This window comes from Agelaius tricolor, unplaced genomic scaffold (genome assembly GCF_023055355.1).
Source record: "Agelaius tricolor isolate 1412-34295 unplaced genomic scaffold, bAgeTri1.0.p SCAF_49, whole genome shotgun sequence".
In the NCBI taxonomy this organism is placed as follows: domain Eukaryota; kingdom Metazoa; phylum Chordata; class Aves; order Passeriformes; family Icteridae; genus Agelaius; species Agelaius tricolor.
This window is the reverse complement of record NW_027269309.1, coordinates 2,323,758-2,344,962: the sequence shown is the minus strand read 5'-3', so window position 1 is coordinate 2,344,962 and position 21,205 is coordinate 2,323,758. Positions and strand designations below refer to the sequence as shown.

General features: G+C 46.7%; 1 protein-coding gene across 1 annotated transcript in view; it reads left to right on the top strand.

Annotated features, from left to right (window-relative positions):
• Nucleotides 1-285: 285 nt before the first annotated feature.
• The window catches only part of LOC139604283 (rho GTPase-activating protein 39-like), a 56,913-nt gene continuing 35,993 nt past the window's right edge, over nt 286-21,205 (top strand). The window contains exon 1 of the mRNA XM_071455389.1: nt 286-393. Within this exon, the coding sequence (XP_071311490.1) occupies nt 383-393 (11 nt within the window). The 5' untranslated portion in view covers nt 286-382. The remainder of the gene's footprint in view (nt 394-21,205) is intronic.

Sequence of the window (21,205 nt, the reverse complement as noted above, 5' to 3'; positions counted from 1 at the left end):
CTCCTCGGGCCGGAGCTTCGCGACGCCAGGGCTCGGCGGACTAGATCAGGTTCCGTAGCGACCGCACCCGCCGCCAGGGGCTGCCCTCGACCCGCGGCTCCACCACTGACGCCGGCCTCGCCAGCCCCGGACAGTCCCGGCCCGCTCCTCCCCGTCCCGGCCCGCTCCTCCCCATTCCGGCCCGGCCCGGCCCGGCCCGCCCCGCCCCGCCCCGCCCCGCCCCGTCCCGTCCCGTCCCGTCCCGTCCCGTCCCGTCCCAGCACAAGCCACCCCCGGCAGAGGGACCCGGGGAGTGGCTGGGGGTCCCGGGTCCGGCCGCGCCACCCCCGGGCGGGGCCGGGATCGGGTTTCACATCCTGCCCCGCTCGCGGGCGGAGTGGCCATGGCGGAGAGGTGAGTGCGGCCGCCACGCACCTGTTGAGTGGTGGGAGAGGGGAGAGACGCGTTGCCGCTCCCCGGGGCAGTGGGCCTCGGCCTCGGCCTCGGCCTGGGCTGGGGCCAGGAGCAACTCCCGGCTAGGGTGGAGGCGGGGCCGGGGAAGCCGCCGCGGCAGGTGAAATGCAACCGAGTCGAGTCGAGCCGTGCCGAGCGGTCAGACTCGCGCGGAGCGGTGGTCCCGGGCCGCCTCCCGCCGCGCTGGGCTGTCTGTGGGGGGACCTTCCTCTCGCACTGTTCTGGCTCCCGCCGGGGCCTCCGCCTGGGGCTGGGACTGGGCTGTTTGCGGCCTCCGAGTAAGGCGGGCGGCCATGAGCTCGGCTGAGCGTAGCCGGCCCTGCCCTGACTCGGAGTCCTCCCTCCTGCCGGGCCCCGGCGCCTCCCCGGAGGCTGCGGCCGGACTCTGTCGGGTGCCCTCACACATCCAAAGACGGGTGGCTCGTCGGGAGCACACCATGGTTTTGTGCCCGTTCCAGTCCGGGCTCGCTGGCGCTGGGCTGGGTGCCCCCGTAGCTTGCTCTCTTTCGCTTAAAAAATAGGCGCTTTTACAGAATGACAGTGAAAATACTATCGGGTGTGGCTGTTGCAGGGCCAGGAGAGGGTTCTGTCCTCTCCTGGAAGTGTGTTGGGAGACAGGATCACCTGTTGGCAGTGAAAATGGAGGGCCAGGTAGTTTACCAGGCTGCATCCGGCTTCCGACAAAGGCAGGCGGATTTTACGGCTCCAGTGAATAACCCCATTGAAGGAGAACTCTTCCTGGTCCCTCCGCGCCTGGGATCGTCGGCGAGAAGTGGTTAAATTAAGTTTGGTTCTGCCAGGAGGAACGTGCAGAGGCACTATCCTTGTCGTTGCTGATGCCAGTTGCAGTTGTGCTGTTTTGCCGGTGTCTTTTTTTCATTCTAGGTTAAATACTTGACCGATTTAAAATTCCTGCAGTGTGACTCTCTCTTCAGCCGGCTTCTCACGTTCCTGTTGGCTGGGGGAGAGTTGCACTGGCCTTTTGCTCAGTGCCTCATTGGTGATGCAAGGTGTTTGGAATCATTTTTTATTTCTCTTGCATTTGAAGTTGTTTTATTTCTTTTTCCTTCTGCATCTCCTGCAGCAGACCAGGGTTTGAGTTAGTCTGTAAGGAGCATCTTGGGAAGGGATAGCAAATCCCATTGAGGGTGGCCCTAAAATACTAGAATTCAGACTGAGCAAAATGATGAGCACAGCAGCATTCTCTCATCTTTCCAGGAGCAGCACCTCACAGCAGCTGCTTCTGCCTCTGTGCTTGTGACAGCCAAAGGTGCTTGGAGATTGAGGTTGTAGATTCCTCATTTTGGGGTAAACTCTAAAGGCTGACAAAATCGTGTAGATTTGATGCTATCATTCCACTAGCTGGTGCAGATGAGTACAAAGCTTCTTGTGCTGGATTTCACTGTGTTTTACCTGTGTATCCCTCGCTGTGTCTTTAGTGCTTTTGAATTTGGTTTTTGCTGGGTTGACAAGACAACTCTTCCTATCAGTTGGATGGAGGCTATTTGGAGGGATGCTGAGATCACAGTGGATTATAGAATGCAGATTTAGAAGCCACAATTTTGTTCAGATAGTTCACATGCCTTCTGTATTCACAACAGGTTTGCCTAGCTGAAACAGATATCTTGGCCTTACCTGGGCAAACATAAGCTGCAGTGAGATCTCAGTCCACATGTCTGGTGCATTTTGTAATTGAGAGAATTTTACGGTCATCCTTGTGATGCAAAAGTCTGACTTCAGCCTCACCCTGACTGGATTTGCAGCAGAAATCCTCATGGGAGACATGCAAGCATAATATGCCATGCAGAAAAGGGCTTACTGAGTGCTGCCCTGATTTAGGGACACAAAAGAAGTGCCTCCCATTCAACTGACTTACTTGATTCCTAGAAAAATATAATGTGTGGTACAGAGATGAAAGGAGAGCCTGGAATTCCTGAGCTGCCCAAGGGGTAAGAACATCTTGTGGATTTCCTTGTATTGGTGTCTGAGCTTTGAGGCATTTTTAAAATCCATTTTGCCATTCTTTTGGGGTTGCCTTCACAGGATTGGAGTAACTGCCTGATAACAAACTGGTAAAGTTTTGTAAATCAGGAACCAAGGGATTTTTTTCCTCTGAAAGCAGTGGAGGAAGAATTATTAGCATTGTTGAGGGACTGTGGGAAGAGCTTTAAGATACATAAAATCAGCTTTAAGGGAATTACTTCTGCAGTTAAAGGTAAGAGAGCATAAACAGCTATAGGAGTCTGACTTTTTGGCCAAAAAACAAGGGTGGCTTGTTTTTTTCCGCTGGCAGTGCCATTTAATAAATATTCATTAACCCTTTTTTGGAAGTCATATATGTCATATCTGTATTTCCTGATGAGTAAATGCTTTAGTAATGATACTACTTGGGTTGTCACTTTACTTATGGAGAAGAAAGCTTTTAAGTTTGGACTTGCTGTTTTATCAGCATATTTTTGGCTGTTTGAATTAAACAGCCTGAGGATGGATGCAAAGGGAGATCTTCCAGCCTACCCAGAAATACTGAGGTTGCTGAAGTCATGTTAGCTGGGTGGAAGGACTGGGAATGGTACTGAGTGTGCTTGTTCAGCAGGAAACCTGCTGTTCTGGTTGGCTGTTTTAATTTGATTTATACAAAATGTAAGGGATTCATGTGTTTTGTTGTGATTACAATGAGGACTCTTCATTTTGTTATTGAATCTTGAGTAATTTTAGCCTAGTTTGTTTTTTTTAGTTAATTCAGATTAATTCAGGCTTTGAGTTTGCATGAATACCAGTTTCCATGTTTTTTAGCAACTTTCATTTAGGAGTGAATGAATACTTTGACACTTCATCACCCTGCCCTGGAGCTCCTGGAGCTGCTGATGGGCACTGGGTGTCTGAGCTCAGCTGTGACTTTGCAGCAGAGAGGTTTTCTAGTTTTGGCAGGGCATCCAAGCCTCTCACTGTTATGCCATGCAGAGCCCTCCACATCCTCTGAACTGGGTCCATGTGCCCTGTTCTGGTTTAGCCTCTTCTTAGCTGGCTTAAATAAGGCCATGAATAAATATCCTCTCTGTAGCTAACTTTGAGTGCAGGACAAGCCCATGCCCCACAGCAGGTCATCCCACTCTTGTCTGCTGAATGAGCCTTTTTTTTGATAGACTGGATTGTGGTACTTCACTTGGCAGTAAATAAACTGGGATAGCAAAAGTCTCTGTTAGCTCTGCAAAGTCAGTGGAAATAAGTGCAGGTGGGAGAAGTTATCAGCAAGCCTGACCTCTGCCATGAGCTTGCTCCTGTTGTCACTACTCCTCTAAACATGCTACTGAGCCTGGTAAGCTTACCAGGGAAATTTCCTTGGAACGAATTGCTTTAGGGGTGACTGGCTTTAAGTGAAGCCAGGAGTTTGTTTTCCTCCAGTAGCTCTTCTGGCAGAAGCAGAAGAGGGGCTGTAGAGGACAAGGTGGTTGTCCTGTCTACCATCGCTGCCAAAACCTTTTTAAGGTGGTTCCATCAGCAGGCCCAGCATGGCCCGGAGCTAGCTCCTATGGGGCAGTCAAACCTTCCAGTGTTTGCCTATGCAGATAAAGCCTGGTCTTTGGGAAACGCCTTCAGACAGATCAGAGTCTTTTGATGGAAACTAATCAGAAGTTCAAAGGAAAGCAGCATTTCCTCCTTCTTGTAGTCTCCTTTTCCAATGTTTCTGTTCCTGCTATACTCCCAAAATGGCTTTCTCAGTGGATGATGCAATTAGGAGGAGATGCTTGCAAGCTTTCAGCAAATAGATAGGTTAGAAATTGAAATGTTCCATTTAGGCTCCATCAGTCCTTCTTCCCAAGTGGAGTGCAATTACTTGTGCCTTGTGATGTGTATATGCTTGTGTTTCTATAAAAAGTCCCCCAGGCAGATTCAAATAGTTCAGGAAGTGCCTCTTATCTGTAATAAAAAGAAATTCCAGAACAGGCACTGGGATTTGGTTTTAGCTGGATTCATAGGAGGTTCCTGAGTTCTGCTGTCATTATTTCATATTTAATGTTTATTCCTGCCTTCGCCAAGGAAGGCTGTTCCCATGTAGGAAAGACAGCCATAATGAGCAAATAATTTCTTGTGTTTTTTAGTAGCTCATTTGTGAGTATCCATTGAAGCAAGCTGTCTGTTTGATTGGTTTTATGCTTTTCACGAGGAAGAGTAATCTGCTTTGGATAGTTTCTTAAAGCAGTCAGTTCTTGGAGTGGCAGGAAAGTATTAACTGAAGCAGCAGCCGTGAGGTCCATCTGCCTCATACATCTGGAAGAGACACTGTAGGTCAAGAGAAAATTCTTTTGTGCTTGGTTTTTGTCTCATGGGATAATGGAAGTACCATTATTTGGCATATATTCTCTCATCCTAATTACTGTTTGTGAGTTTGAGGTTACTGCTGTAAGAATTAAGTGTTTTATATTTCCAGTTGAGTGTAGCCCAGTAAATTCCGGTGTAGCTGGTGTCAACTGTCTTCCAGCTACTCTCCCAGGCTTTTTTTCTTTGTGTGTTGTCAGCTGCCATTTTTTGGTTATGCAACTCACACAGCCAAAAGATATTTGGAAAACTTAAAATGAGAGTGCTGGAGATTCAGATTGTTTGGTTGCAGCGAAGCATGGGAGAGGGAAAACACTCTGTGATTCCCTGGTGAATGTTGGCATGGCAAGGAGACATGGCCTCCCCCTGTTACACGCTTCAGGCAAAAAGAAGGGGCTTGAGGTAGACAATATCAACTTTAGAAAATTCTTCCTGAAAAAACCACTCTGAAAGATTAAAGTGCTGGAGATGCTGAGTTTATTTTTTTTTCAGGCTCTTTTGTCTCTTTGTGCTTTAAGTCTTGTATGAAATTCCAGCAAGGGCTCTATGCTGCAGAGTGCTAGAACTTCTGAAAAAAAGGGTCTTATTAAAATTACTTGCTGACATCTTCATCAACCACCAGAGGAAAATAGAAGTATGGTTCTCTAAGGAGGGTGTATTTTCTTACCCCTCTCATATTCTGCTTGTGCCCAGCTCCCTGAACCAAGCTCTTGCTACGTTTTGCCTTCCTTGGTGGCAAGTGCTTCAACACAGATGAAGATGAAGAGGGAGCACCCTGTGCTCCCCAGATTTGCTGTGTGTTCCTGTCTCAGCTTGAAGCAGAGCAGTCCTGGGCCTCTCTAAACCAACCGTTTTCTTAGCTGCAGAGTTTATGATCTACCAAAACCAAACAAGCCAAGCAGGAAGGGTTCCCCACACAAACCTGTGCTGGGTTCACTTGTGTGTGTAACTTCGCAGCTGTGGGACACTGCCGTAAGGCACTTTGCTGTGACAGATGGGGCTGTTTCCTACCTGGGCAAACAAGGTTGCTGCTTTTTGCCTGGAAACCTGTTACGGAAGCAGAAAAGACTCAATATAGTGGGATTTTGTGTGATCATGGACATCGTGAACTTGTGGCCCAGGGCCAGGTGCACTGTAGCAGGGATAGCCTCTTTGTTCTGTAGGTCTGGTATTTTCTGTTTGCTTTTGCTTGTGTCATTCATCTGGGAAAAAATAAACAAAGAGGCTTACTGTCTCCATTGCTAGTGATACCAAGAAAATCCCTGCACAATGCTGCCTGATGAGCTGAGACTGAGCTCAGCAAATCCCCTTTAACCACATGGAGTTCAGCTGTCTTGGGTTTTTCTGACTCTGAAGCAGTGCAATATGTTGTGTACAAGCAGCCAGGGCTCAGGTTAAAGGATGAATTGGTGTAAAATATGTTCAGTCACAAAGGAAAGTCAGAGAACAACTTACAGGAAACTTTCTAGCTGAATAATTAAATACTGGCCCAGGGAATGCAGTGCATGAACTGTGCTGTGTAGTCCTTCTTGGAAAGGTTCCTCTGCACTGGCTGGAGTGGCTGACTCACATACTGTTGGAACTCCGATCTGCCTGCTGGTCCTGGCCACCTCACCTGCTCCAGCACCTGCTTCTCACCCCCTGCTCATCTGCTGGCACAGTTGTACCCCGCCACATAGTTTTATCTGCTCTGGGCTGGTCCCCATATGCTGTTGGTGCCATGTGGGAAATATCAAGTGGAGGGCTGTTTCCAGACCTGAAGTAAACTGCGGGTGGTCCCATTGTAATGTAGGCACTGAGTCTTCCATATAGGTGTTAAAATAGTAACCCAAGGATCAGCTGTTAGTTTCAACGTGGTCAGTTTGCTGTAAAGTGATAAATGCCATATTTAGTCTTCTTCTGGTCCTGTACCTATTTCTTCCTGTGTACATTGTAGTTCTTTGATAGTCCTTTGATATCTACAGTTATCCAGCTGTGCATCAACCACCTTGCTTAGCTCTTCTTGGCTCCCTAGATCCGGTAGTTATGCTTGGGATTTTTTTTATTAGACCGTCCAAGTATTTATTGCTCTAAGCTAGGGTGAGAGGAGAAGCTCCAACTGTTTTATGTATTCTTGATCATCGCTGATCAACATGAAGTGAAACAAAGAGAGATGGTGAAATGGCTGTGAGCTGAGGTGCAGAGCCTGGAGTGGAGCCAGCATGAGGAGCGTTTAATGTAGTCCGGAGGACAGATGCTTAGCATGTCATAATGTGGAGGTGTATTATCTTGGCAATTTATGCCCATGTAGTACAGTGAATGGTCTGGGTGGGATATGGCTGAGTTGTATTTAAAAGAGTGTGAAGGAAGTAGCATTGGGGCTTAGAGGGCAACTTTGTGCTTGAGTTGGTGCTGCCTTTGGGCTCTCATCTGCAGTCCTGAGTTAGAGTACAGTTTTGGCTTGGAAGCTCTTTAGGGAGCTTGCCCCTGAAGTAATCTACTCTAATTTTCATTAAATTAATTTTTAAATCTCTGAAAAGAATGGTGAAAAGCAAATATACTCATTTTTGTATAGAGGGCTTAGAAGCTGCTGAGGAAATGCCTGGTGGTGGTATGACGATCCAGCCTGAATTCACTAAAGCTGTAGCTTGAAATTAGTCTAAAACACATGTTTAGATTCTGGAGACTTGCAAAATAGAAGTCTGTTTTGGGATGGCAATAAGCAGAAAAAATTAAAAAAGACAGTGATAATCTGGAGGTGAATCTGTGCACTGCCACCTTACCTTTTTTTTTTTTTTTCTGGTTCTGAGTCCTGTTACCAGAGTAGTTGAGTTCACTAAAGCAAGAGAAAACCATCTGCTGTTAGTTAGCTGGCTGAGTTATCCCTGTGAAGGATTTGAGGAGCTCTACAGGCCTCACGTGATGAGTGCTGGGGATGGGGAAAGAGTGGGAGGGGGTCATGGAGAACATATGACTGAATCATCCACTCTGAATTTAGTGTGCCATTGTGCCATGATGTTATCATCCTGTTCCCTCTTCATAGTCTGTTGAGCCAGCTTTGAATGTAATGCTGTTGAAGTGACTTTGGCCTTGAATTCTAAACGCTGCTACAAGAGGAAGGCTGGCAGAGATACTGTGGGCATAACTTCCTTAGTGGTGACACTTCTTTGGGTTGATCTTGTTCTTGAAACCAGGAAGGCTGTATGAGTTTGGCAGTGAGGGGCATGTCAGTGATTTTAGCCTTTCTGGCTCCCCATAATTCTTCCCTAGGAAGGTGGCCTCTCGATGTCCAATGACACCTCCCTGTCAGCCATCCAGTGTTGTAATAGCTGAGCACTTTTATGCTTAAAATTTATTTGGTCTTGGAGGGATGAAATCACTCACCATTTTCTCTTCAAGCAAAGCTGCTGCTGAACTGTGAGAGCTGTCTGTACGTGGAGAAAAGCTTTTTTGGTACCTGGTGTTCAGTGAAGTTATACTTGCTGCAGGGGTGCAGGGAAGTTTCACCTTGGGCTGTTTTGTCTATCTCACTCTCCCTGGAGCAGGAAGCAAAGACTTCAGGTGGGAAAGAGTGAACAGCATGGTGATCATCAAATGGTTTAGTGAAAGTACCCAGAGTTCAGCTGGAAATGCAAAAATTAGTATCGTCTAGTAGTTGTTGTGCTCTGGCCTGGATGCTCGGGTGAGCTCCAGAGGTGTTGATTTTGAGCTGCTGTGGAGTCTCATTGGGGAGAAGCAAAGTTTTCTATTTTAGGGTGTCCCCTGATACATGGTACATCTTGTACTCTGGATGAGAAATAAAATAGCCACTGCAGCTGGCCCAGACAGCTTGTTACCCTGGTCTTGCCAGGGCATATGGCACCAACTGCAAAGTGGAGTTGGGCCTCCAGGACCTGCACTTGGTGGGCCCTTGGTGCAGGCAAAGGAGGGCATGCAGTTAATTCCTGTTGCTTTGCTCAAGCCTCTGCTGTTTGCAACGGTAGTTATTTTTTCAAGCAAGAGCATGCAGGTAGTTGGAGAACAGACAAATTTGTCATGGAACTGCCAGCAGTGCAGCTTTCTTGCCCTTCAAATTCCAGCTGGACCTGGCTTAAACCCAGAGGTTTTACGGACTGAAGAGGGTTTGAGGGACTTTAGATGAATTAACAGTATTCCCCAGAAATTACCATTTTGGGTCTGTTTCTTATGATAGGAATCTGTACTGCTTTGCTTATGGATCTATAGCTGTAAACCCTCCTGAATAGTGTGGCTGTTTGCCCTGGGAAAGGCAAATGTTAACTGTGGCACGAAGAGCTTTAACAGTGAGATGTGTCTGTGCTAGAGCTTGGACTGCTCAGTTGGCCCTCTGGGAAGTGTGGGCTTTCATAGGACAAGGCAGTATGTGGGCCCATGGACAGAAAGCAGTATTGAGGTGGCTGACTGTGAAAACTGGGTGCTGCTACAGGGGACGTTCAGCCAGCCCCTTCTTGGGTGTAGCTCTGTTGTAGCAGAGCTTTCTGCTGCTCAAGATGCAGGGCAATATTGAGCTTCATCTTTCAACTTCACACCTTGCTAAGCTGTGAGAGAAGATGAGAAAAGGAATGAACAGCTGAGAGATGTAATCCTCACTTTTACTGTGCTTCAGGCAATAATTGATCCACGATGCTGTTATTTTTTAGATTAAAACCTGTTGCTGACTAAACTTGTTTTGCAGTTTGTTAGCCATTGGGCCTAGCTTTTTGTCTCTTGTATGTCTCCCACCAAGGTCCTGCTGGTTTCAACCTTGGTTACAGCTCTGCGCTCACTAGTGCTGAAAATAAACAAGGGAGAGGGTCCAAGCTGTGGCAGTTCCTTGGAAGGGAAATGCTGTTGCAGGGTGCTGCTCTCCTGGAATCTTTTCTGCCCTTTGATGTCATCTTGTATTCCTCCTGGGAAGGAGAAGCCTTGACCCCTCTACCTCTCACCTGGTGGGTGCCTCAGGAGGTGCTTTGTTTGTGTAGCATGGTTTCCAGCTGGAAAAACATCTAGTTTTGGGCATCTGGAAACTGTGAATATGCAGTTACCTGTGAAAACTCAGTACCTATGTGCTGAATAGTCATAATAATGCGAAGCCTGGGGTTATGATGGGATCTTTATGACTGGCGGCATAAAAATAAAATAAATGAGACTTGTCTGCCTCGCCCCAGAGCTGGTGTTTACTCCTGAGTCTGTTAAAAAGGGGCTGTCTGCTGTCTTGGAAGCAACCTGAGATCTGTTCCTTGGCTAAAGAGGAGCTGATCGGAACAGAGGGGGTATAGAAAGCATTTAGTGGTTATATTACCAGCTCAGAAGGAATGGGTACCTCCACCAAGAACCGATCAGACTTTTTTTGTTTGGCCTTTTAAAGAAAGACACAAAAAAAGGGAAAGGTGCAGGGGAAAAAAGGACAGTAGAATGAGAAGCAGGCTTACCAAAAAGGGGAAGTTGTATCCAAGCAAGAAGACCAAAAAACCTATCTATTTCAGCAGATTACATGTAAAATCAAAATAACGTGGTCCAGATTAAGACTTTTGAGGAGTGAATTTGCCAAATATGATTAACTTTCAAATGCATTGAAGCCTTTTGGAAACTGGCAGCAGAAGAGATCAAAGCATGAGAGGCACAGAAGATAAAGTTATCACAAAAAAATCTAAACCATTTTTGGCCATCTTGACTCCTGTGGAGGAGCTTTGCAAACTTCAAGCTTGCTACAGAAGAACTGTAGGAGAAGTTGTCTCGCATTGAACATCAGTAGAAATAGCTTTAGAACAAAAGAGGAACTGATAAGAAACTAAGGAACAGATAATGTTTACTCAAGACTGCCAAAGGATCTTAATACTGAAATTGCTGAGATACTTTCATGTGTATCCTGCTGCTAAAGTGCCCTTGGTATCACATAAATTGGTGGTGGTGAATGCAATAGCATTTTAAAAGGTTGAGTCTTGAGGAATTTGGAGAAGTGGCTCAGTATTTGTCCAGGTGCACTGCTAGGGAAGGGCTGTGAAGAGTATTCAGGATTCCATGGACTGTTGGGTCTGACCCCTGTGCCTAAGTCTTTGCAATGAAGAACAAGTTTGCTGAAGGCATGGCCAGGCACAGCTGCTTGGACCAGTGTTAGAAGGGGTATTGTAGAGGCAAGCCCTGTCTCAGCCTCACAGACCTGCTGGAGGTGATGAGCATGATGAGCATGCTGGGAGCAGGACCACTAGGCTTCATGTGTCTGTGTTTTCAGACAGCCTTTGGCAAGTTTCTCTGCCAAAGGCTTTGAAGAAATAGTCGCCATGGGCACGGAGGAAGGGTCTTGTTATGGACAAAGAGCTGGTGAAAGCATAGACTGCAAAGGGTAGGGCTTACTGGTCATTTTTCAACCTGGGGAAGTCAGCAGCAAGGCCTGAGAAACTGGTGCTGGGAGTGTTTTGCACCTTATGGGTAACCTCAGGTATAGAGGGGAGCAGTGACATTCCCAGGTTAGCAGAGGATCCTCAGTTTCTGCAGTGGGTTGAATAGCTCACTGAAGATAAGGAAATCCATAAGAACCTCAGACAACTGAGGAAGTGGACTGATACGTGACAGATAAGCTTTAGTGTAGGAAAACATGGTGAACAGGGAAAAATTACCTGTACTGGACCTGTTTGATACTCAGCCTGGAACTAGTGGTTATAGCTTGAGAAGGAGCTTGGAGTCACTGACAGTTCTCTGAAATCATCAGTTCTGTCTGTGATGTTTGCCAAAGAAACCAATCAGTTTTGATCACCATCAGCAAGGGAGTTAATACTGAAGCAGAGGACATCAATTTGACCCTCTTTAATACTTTGTTCATGTCTTGAAGACTGCGTGCTGTTTTGATTTCTGCATTGTGAGAAGGACAGTGGTGTTAGAGAGACTGCAGTGAAGATAATTAAAATTACTAAAGGACAGAGCAGCTGCCTTATAAGGAGAGAGGATAAAATTTGTGATTCCTTGGTGTGGAAAAGTCTTGCATAGCAAGATCAAGGTATGCAAAATCATGAAGGTAATAGAATCAGAGAATGGTTTGAGTTGGAAGGGATCTTAAAGATTGCCTACTTTCAACTCCCTGCCATGTACCGGGAGATCTTTCACTAGGCCAGGTTGCTCAGAGCTCCATTCAGTCTGGCCTTGAACAACTCAGGGAATGGGCATCCATGTTTATTCTGGCAAACCCATTCCAGTGCCTCACCACCCTCACAGCAAAGAAGTATCTAATCTAAACCTACTCTCAGTATGAATCCATTCCTCTTTGTCCTGTCACTACATGCTCTTGTAAAAAGTCCCTGTCCATCTTTCTTGTAAGCCCTCCTTAGGAACTGGAAGGCTGCAATTATGTCACCCCCTAAGCCTCCTGTTTTCCAGGCTGAACAAACCCAATTCTCTCAGCCTTTCCTCCTAAGAGAGGTGCTCCATCCCCCTGATTAACCTGGTGGCCTCCTCTGGACTGGCTCCACCAGGTTCGTGTCTGTCTGGCACTGAGGACTCCAGAGCTGGATGCAGCACTGCAGGTGGGGCCTCACCTGAGGGGACTAGAGGGGCAGAATCCCCTCCCTTGACCTGCTGCCCACACTTCTTTTGATGCAGCCCAGGACATGGTTGGTTTCTGGGTGCCAGCACACACGGCCGGGCGTGTGCAACCTCTCATCCACCAGCACCCCCAAACCCTTCTCGTCAGGGCTGCTCTCGATCTGTTCCTGCCCCGGTCTGGACCAATACTGGGACTGATACCCAGCTCAGATGCAGCACCAGCGTCTGGCCTTGTTAAACCTCAGAGATTCCCGTGGGCCACTTCTCAGGCTTGTCCAGATCCCTCTGGATGGCCCTGTCCTTCAGGTGTGTCATCTGCAAACCTGCTGAGGGTACACTTGTTCCCTTCATGTACTAATGAAGATATCAACCAACACTGGTCCCAGTATGGACCCCTGAGGGACCCCACTTGTCACTAATGTCCGTTGGGACTCTGAGCCATTGACCACTACTCTCTGGATGTGACTGTCCAACCACTTTCTTATCCATCTAACAGTCCACTCATCAACTTCATCTCTCTCCAATTTAGAGAGAAGGATGTTGTGGGGATCTGTGTCAAAGGCTTTACAGAAGTCCATATAAATGACATCTCTGTCCCCTCCCTTGTCTACTGAGCTATGCCATTGTGCAAGGCCACTGGGTTGGTCAGGGAGGACTTGCCCTTGGTAAAGCCATGCTGGCTGTCCTAAATCCCCTCCATGTCCTTAGCAGAGCTTCCAGGAAGGTCTGTTTCATCACTTTCCCAGGCACAGGGGTAAGGCTGACAGGCTGGTAGTTCCCAGGGTCTTCCTACTTTTTTAAAAGTTGGGGACAGTGTTTCCCCTTTCTATGGATAAGTTGAATTTTTTCTACCAAGTCTTGTGACTCTAGAACTATGAGCACTTAGTGAAACCTAAAGGAAGAAGACCATTTATTTTACACAATCTGTGATGAACTTCTGATTTCAGTGTTCTTGGGGGTCACGGATGCGTAAGGCATCATCAGGTTGAAAAAGTATTTGGGTAAACTTACAGACAGTTAGTCTGAAATAGTTACTAGGAAGAACAGCCAGCCATCTGCCTTTAACATCTCTAATGCATGTGTGAGTTCTTGAGCAATGAGGGAGAAGATGGAGAAAGGGCATGACCAGGCTTACGTGTTTTGCTTAACATACTTCTCGGAGTGTCTCACCTGTAGGCAGAATGGAAGGGGCACTTGGTTTTACGAAAGGTGCATGTCTTACACTTCAAAGTTTCCAGAAACCAGTATTAAGTAGTAACATAAATGGGTGTGACATGTTGGGGAAGAGCCAATATGGCTTTTGTAGACCAAAACTGAGCTACATGACTCCACTTGGTACTTGGAAGGTGTTTCCAAGTACGTGGCAGGGGTGATCAAGTGGAGTGGTCTGGTGGACCTCACTGAAATGTTTCAGCTGAGGGTATTGAGGAAAAGTCCATCATGGGCGGATAAATGGTCAAAAGATTGGGCTGCAAAGATGAGGAGCAGGTGGTCAGACTTTACAGAGGAGGGACCTCCTTTACAGAGGAGGGACCTCAGATCCCAGGCTGGGATCTCTGCTGCTCACAGTGTTTGTACCTGATCTAGAAATAGGGACAAAAGTAGTGGCTGAGGAAGAGCAAATGAGGGAAGAAATCATGAGCACTGCAATTCAGGAATGAGTTAAGGGTAACAGATGGTTCTGGAAAGTATTAGCACTCTGTGTGTGCTCAATGCTTGGCAGTGCTGCAGAAGGGAAGAGAAGGCTGAGAACTGCAAAGAGGAAAGCAAAAGACAGAATAGCACAGCATGGTGATCTGCTGCCATGTTGGATATTGAATGTCAGGTCATCCCATCTTGGAAGAGGCCCTGCTTTAATGGCCTCTTCAGTTATTTGCTCCTTTTTTTTTTTTTTTTTTTTTTTAATCGGTAGCAAATACTATGTATTGGGTACGTAGTGTTTGGCAGATGAAGACTGTCTAGATGGATATCAAATAATAAAAAGTGAAGTTGAATGTGGTCCAGTTTCTGCCCCAGTCCATCAACCATGCCATTGCAGAAGCACAGAGAGTGATGCCTGCTTCAATGTCTTTCTGAATTTGTCTCTTTTTTGCTATCTCCCTTGCTACTGTTGGAAGTGAAAAACTCAGTTTTGGACTGAACACAATCTAATAAATGTGTGGGTTTTGGTGGGAGAAAACAAAAGGAACTTGTTTTGGGCACCAAATCAAGAAGTGAATTGTTCTCACCCCACTGTTCACTGTTACCATGTATAGCAATTTCTGCCATGGCTACACATATTTTCATGAACCAGCCAAGATCTTCCAGGGCTGCAACATAACTTCTGATACTTGCTCATTGTGATGCTATTAATAACTTTGTTTCCCCCTATCGTAGCCAGGAAGTTGCTTCTTCCTCATAGACCAAGTGCAAGGAATAAGCTCATTTTAAATCAACTGTGGGGAGAAGTGACACTGCGGATTTCCTGGGGTTTTTTTTGTTCTGGAGATCCTGTCTAGTACTGCCAGCTCTGTAGCCACCCACTGCGCTGTCTCTTTTTTATAAGAAAGTTATGTCTCAATTTTCTTTTTAATTCAGTTTCTTTTTTTTCTCTTTTTCCTTTCTCCCCCTTCCTTTAAACCAGGACAAACAGATGATACATAATTACTTCTCTGGCTATGCAAAGTAGCTTAAGTGTTTATCTCAGACTGACTTGGTGAAGCGGAGAACCTGGCACAAATCAAACATGATCTGGGCCAGGCTCTGGTCTACATGATTTCTTTACTTATCTCCTGCTTATTCAAACAAGATAAACTCTGAGTATTTAAAATTGCAGCTCAACTGTTCTTGGCACTAGTTGAATTTAGTGGTGTTTAAAACCCCAGAGTGCATTAGCATGTCTGCATGAATCTGCTTGGAGTTGGAACTGTGTCAAAAATACCATCACCAGCGTGGGTTTTTGGAACCTTTTAAAGAGCTGTGGAAAAGGTGAAACCTGGGTTTTTGCTTAAGAGGGTGGTTCCACTTGAGCCTGGGCATCTGTGAAGAGCTGCAATGGGTTCGAACCAGGGTCATGAGTCTGTTCCCAGCTCTGGTTCTGGTTGTACACAAGTCACAGTTCGCCAGTTTCATCCCTCCAGAGTAAGGAGTTGTTTTGCCAGATCACTCTCCTCTCATTCGGGGAGTTCACTTTTCTTCTGCTGAAGTGTAGGTATTAACTGTACAACCCTCCCTCCCTTTCTTCACCAACTTGAAAATTTTTTTGGCAGATTTGAAACTTGCAGCTTCAGTCAGTCTTTGATATTGCACTTTCCCTGATCTCCCTGACCTGCTGGATTGATAGCCTACTGTCATTAACCGAGGGAAAAAGATATAGTGAAAACAGGGAATTCTTTATCCTACCGACCTCCTTGGAGAGGCTAAAGAAGTGAGCATATGCACTGCAAAAGGTTTGTCCAAAGCTAGGAGTAATTGTGATGTCCACAGTGAGTGACTGCATCATTCTTTTATTGCTGCTCTCCCCATTTCTTGGGAGGGTCTGTTCAAGGTAGTACCTCCAGAGGTGCTGCCAAGGATTGAGTCTTCCTGGGGAGGCATCATATGCCATGCAGGACTGCCTTCTTCTGCAGCCCAGCTGGTTTTTCCTGAGCATCTCCAAGAAACAACTGAGAGCCTTCAGTGACTGATGCAGTTATTTGTCACGAGCTGCCTTCTTGTGGACTCTTGGGAATCATAGAATATGCTGAGTTGGATGGGACCCATCAGGATGACTGAGTCTGCAACCTCCTGGCCCTGCATAGGACACTCCAGTTATCCCACCCTGTGCCTGAGGATGTTGTCCAAGTGCTTCTCAAGCTCAGACAGGCTTGATGCTGTGACCAGTACCCTGGTGAGCCTGTTCAAATATTCAGCCACCTATTGGGTGAAAAACTCTTTCCTGATATCCAACCTAAACCTCCTCCAACTTCATGCTGTTTCCTCAAGTCCTGTCACTAGACACAAGAGAGAAGAGATTAGTACCTGCCCCTCCACTTCCTCTCATAAGAGTGTTGAAGACCACAATGAGGTCTCCCCTGGTTAATCCCCCCTTTGTTTCTATGACATGATGAGAACAGAGGCTAATTTGGGGCTTTAACTAATTGTGCTTTATTTTGTGAAGTCTTATATCTGTGAGATTGAAGAGATGTTCAATTTTTAAAAAGCTGTGACTGTATTTTAAGGCAAGGTCAAACACCTCAGTCTTTGTTTCTCATTAAATCAAGCCAGAGCTTGTTAATGACAAAGCACTAGAACTATAGATAACTAGTATTTTGGTTTACTTGGAGTTCAAGGTGTTACTGTAGTCACTGCTGGTCTTGTAGATGCAAGTGTGTAGCAGACAAAACAGAGGCTGAAACACAGCTCATGGGATGTGACTCCTACTCACACTGTAAAGTTGTAGAGACAATCAGGAAAAGAATGTCAGTTTGGGGTAACAGTTAAGCATGCCTTTCCTTTTGGAGGAAGCTTTTTTTCATGGTTTGTTACATCAGAATAAAAAGCAAGATGAAAGAGTCAAACATGGGCTGTGATTTTCATCCCAAACTAAGAATTCACTTAGGGATAGGTGAGCTTTCCAGAGCTGGAGCTGTGCATAGAGCAGAGACCCATGTGCTTCCCTGTGGGACAGGCATGCAGGAGGGGAGGCTCTGGGGCTGCAGGAGGGACCAATGCTGTGGGTCCAGTGCATTGGCTTTGCAACATCCTGACTCTGTTGTGTCTGATGTGCTTGTCATTCAGCAATTCCTGTAGGCAAAACAAATGGAAGGACCTCTTTTCCATTATATATTTATTTTTCTTGCTTATTGTTTTATAAAGAGCTTATGAACTTTGTGCCTGAGGTTTTCAGCTATTTACTTACTATCTCTTCTTCTTTACCAGAGGAAATCTGTGTGCTTTGGGCTGGAGAAAATGATGACACTGATGTGGCTCCTCTGCACAGAGTCCTGTTGGGATGAGCTTCCTGATGGCATCTCACAGGACAGGAGAGATTTGTTTGTTTGCAGGCAGTTATTCCTTTGACTTGCTGCCAACACTCTCCTTTCCTTTGACTTGCAACCAAATTCCTCTGCTAGCCTGGTGTTTTAGTGGTTAACTTGAGTCACACATAACAAGCTTGGACAGCTAATACTTTCAAGAGCTTCACTGCATCTGTTCTCTCGTGATTTTTTTCAACGGAATTGGCAGAGATAGCTGCAGCTGGAGAGATTTGCTGAAGAGTGAATAACCCTAAAGAAGTTATGATGAAACACCTACATTTGTTTTGTACTTTTAGCCCCCAGTGTTTTGTGGACTCTGCTATCTGAGAAATGACTTGGTCCCTTGCTGTCCATGGCTATGTTGTGCATGAGTTTTCAAGGGACCCTGTTTTTCAGCTCATAAATGACTGGTAGCCTTTTAAATGAACAGAGACAGAGGGCCATTATTTTGCTAATGTCCCACTTCTAGGAACTTAGCTGCCTCAGATATGTAGCTTTGCTGAGTGGTGCTTGAAAGCATTCTGCTCTGTGATCTGGCTGTTTGTAGGGCATCCTCTGTTGGCACCTAGGGTGACACTGTCCAGTTGTGCATGGCTTGGCAGTGCAGGTTCTCCACCCTATAATTACAGTCTCAGTCTGCTGTTCCGGACCACTGCCAACTCATGTTCTGCCTTTAGAAAAGCTATGGTTGTCATGTTTTTTTGATGTTCTGGTGGAATTATTTTAGATCAGAGGTGGGTGTCTTGAGAGGTCCTTAAGTCCCCAATGCTGCATTCTCTCACTATGGTGGCCATTTGGTCCTGAGGACCTGGCTGATGGGTTTCCCTTTGCTGGTTCTGGAAGTATCTTTTCTGTTCCTGTCTTCCTTCCATTCACCCTCTGACACTGTTCAGAAATCAGTGTAAATGTTTTATTGCCCTTACTCAGTGTTCCTGTCTGCAGCAAAAAGCTATCCCTGTGCGTGATGCAAATGAGCCTTGGGAGCTGGCTACTTACTTTGATCTGTTCTGGCTGCTAGAAGCTGTTGGGCTCTCTCTTCCCTTCAGTGAAGATGGCACAAGAATGGTTGTTCTTTTGCCCTCCTGTATGGGGAAACTATGCTGCACTGCAGTGTGTTTATGTCTGTGCAGTGCCTGCTGTTGTGTCACTGAGCCCAGCATGATTCGTGTACAGAAATGGCAGAAGATCAGTCACTGTTGAGTCCTGCTCCTTCCACAGTGTACAGATTGTGGGTTACTCCCAAGGTACTGGAGCAGTTGCTGGGTTTATGTGATAATGTGGCTTTTATAAAGCAACTTCTGATTGGAGAGCCTCCTATTCCCAGACTGCTTTCTTTGGCATCAACTGTCTGAGACAGCAGCTGCTGTGCTGGGCCCCTGGCTGCACGGGCTTCGTGGCAATGCTGGGAGGAATCCCTGATATCAGTAGTGATGACATAGGAGGCGATGAAGAGTAAATCTCAGTCCTGAAGCAGCTGGACAGCAAGCTAGATAAATCAAGACCTTTGTCAGTAATTATAGGATGACAGGGCAGTGACTGCTGCTGTGTCCTTGAAATAGCAGGGATATCACTGACATGATGTTGCTTGCTTTGGCCCAGGGAGAGCACTTGGTTTATGCTGCTTCTCCAGGGCTCTGGGCTCTTGCCCTACCTCATTTTGGCAGGTACAACTTCTTCACCTCATTCCTGCAGTTTAAGAAGAGCATGATGCTCTTCACCCAGGGTGCAGTTTTATTGGCACTGGGAAATGTCATCCTGCTTCAAGTCCAGTTTACTTCTGTTCAACAGCTGCCAAGAGTTATTGGGGTCTTACAGATCCTGTGGAGCCATGTTCAGCTTTCTAGTCACTGACCAGGGTTTCAATCAGCAAGTAGTGCTAAGAGGTGCTGGGGCCCATTGAGAAGGCGGGAGATTAAGGGGTTCCATCTCTGTCCTTTCATTTTGTTTGTATGCATCCTCCTTAAAAAAACACAAACAGCCCAGACCTGATTTTAGAGTTTCATTCATGCTGGGAGGCTCTTAGCTGCTTTGAGTACCATTGTGGGCAGATCCTGGATGATTTGGTGGTGCCTGCATATGTTCTCAGAATAGGGTGAAGCTCAGGTCTGCTTCAGTTGGTATCATGTGTCTTAGATTGTGTGTCCCAAGAAGATGTGGAGAAAGTAGATCTATTACCTTGGGTACCTGCCTACAAAGATTTACACTCCTGGAAGGATGTGGCTAGTGCATCTGGTGATGACCTTGCATGAGTCCTGCTGCCCCCTTTGGTGGGATCCTGTACAGGTGGGATGACCATGGCGATGCTCATCGAGCCATGCTTGCGGTGTGCCTGCATGAATCCTCCCTGAAACTAGGGGCATCACCATGGGAGCAATGGGAAGTCATCAGACTGCCTCCTTGGGACTGAGCCCAACATGCTGCCATGGGGGAGCACTGGTCATCATTTTTTTCTGTACTGGCAGGTTGTCCTGTAATGCCTTTACCTAAGCAAATACTTCCTCTCTAGGATATTGATAAAATTGAAGTTTTCTCATTTAAATCCTGTCTGTTGGGGACAAAATCTAGTTATGAGCATGTTGAGATGGGATGCAGTCACTGTCAGGTGCTGTGGTGCTAATATTGGTCCCAGTCCAATGGCAGAACTGACCATGTGTCCTGGCATTGATGCAGCCTAAGGCTGTGCAGGTTGGAGGCCAGCACCAAGCTGTGCCATGTCTCAGCTCCCTGCCAGGGTGCCTTGTTTCCCTGGGCACAGGGAAAGCAGGGCAGGGACTTGCTTCCCCGCACAGCTGCCTTCCTTCCAGCAGCTGTGGTTTGGATGCAGCTGTGGATGCACACAGTACATTTTGGAAGGAGAGGAGATGAAGACCGCCAGGTCCTTTTTATCTTCTGCAACTTGTTCTTAAATGTTTAGCCCCTTAAAAGGAATAATAACTCTGCTGAAGTTTTCATTGAGCTTAGAAGGTGCTACTTCATCTGGAGGAAACCAAAGCTTTGGGGAGGCTGTTTATGTACTGGAGTTTTGGGCTTGTGCTGTAACCTGCAGAATGAAAACTCTAGCTATGAGGCAGAAGAGACCCAAGGTATGCTATCACAGCAGCTTGAGAGCTGGACAGGGTGTCAAGGCAGGTCCCATAGCCCAAAGAAGCTAGCTCACTTCTCTGCTGTGGCCTGGGGCTCAAGCTCCACAAATGATTTTGCTCCTCAGCATGTGAAACCCAGGGGCTGGATGTGACAGATAGGCAGGAGAGGCTGCCTGCCAGGTATGTGTCCCTAGCCAGCCTGTGGATCATTGCAAAGAGTAGAGAGAAGCACCTGGAAACTTCTTGATGCTGAATGTTTTTTGACATGTCTTTTGCCTTCTGCTGGGGCTGCAGTGGCCACAGCTCATCTCTAGACATAACACTGGCCAAGGTGCTCACCCTCAATGACAATTTGGGGACAGAGAGAAGTGAGAGACCCTTGGCCTCCAGGGAAGCAGCAGGTAGCTCTCCGGTGAAGACCTGTACCTGGTCTGCATCACCAGGATTTTTTTAACAGGAGTGGATTTTACTGCTCCTCCTGCCCTCAGGTGCAGTTTCCTTTAGTGTTGGTCTGCTGGTCACCAGGCAGTCCCCTGGTGCCTATGTCTCCAGTATGGAGACACTATGGACACTATGACCACCTCCTGCTCAGAGTGTCCGTCCAGCAAGGGCTTTGTGTTTTGTCTCAAGGCCATGAAAACAGGGATGTTTTCTGTCCCTTGGTCTTCCCTCTGTTGCAAAATTGCCCATCCTGAGATGGGGGCACTGAAGGATGGGGTGGGGATGAGCAGCAGTTCAAGCCCTTCTGTCTTCCCCTCCCCTTGGGGTGCTCTCTGTGTGGCTCCAGGGAGTGATTTCAGGACCCAAATCAGTCCAAACCTAGTGGACAACACTTGGCACAGA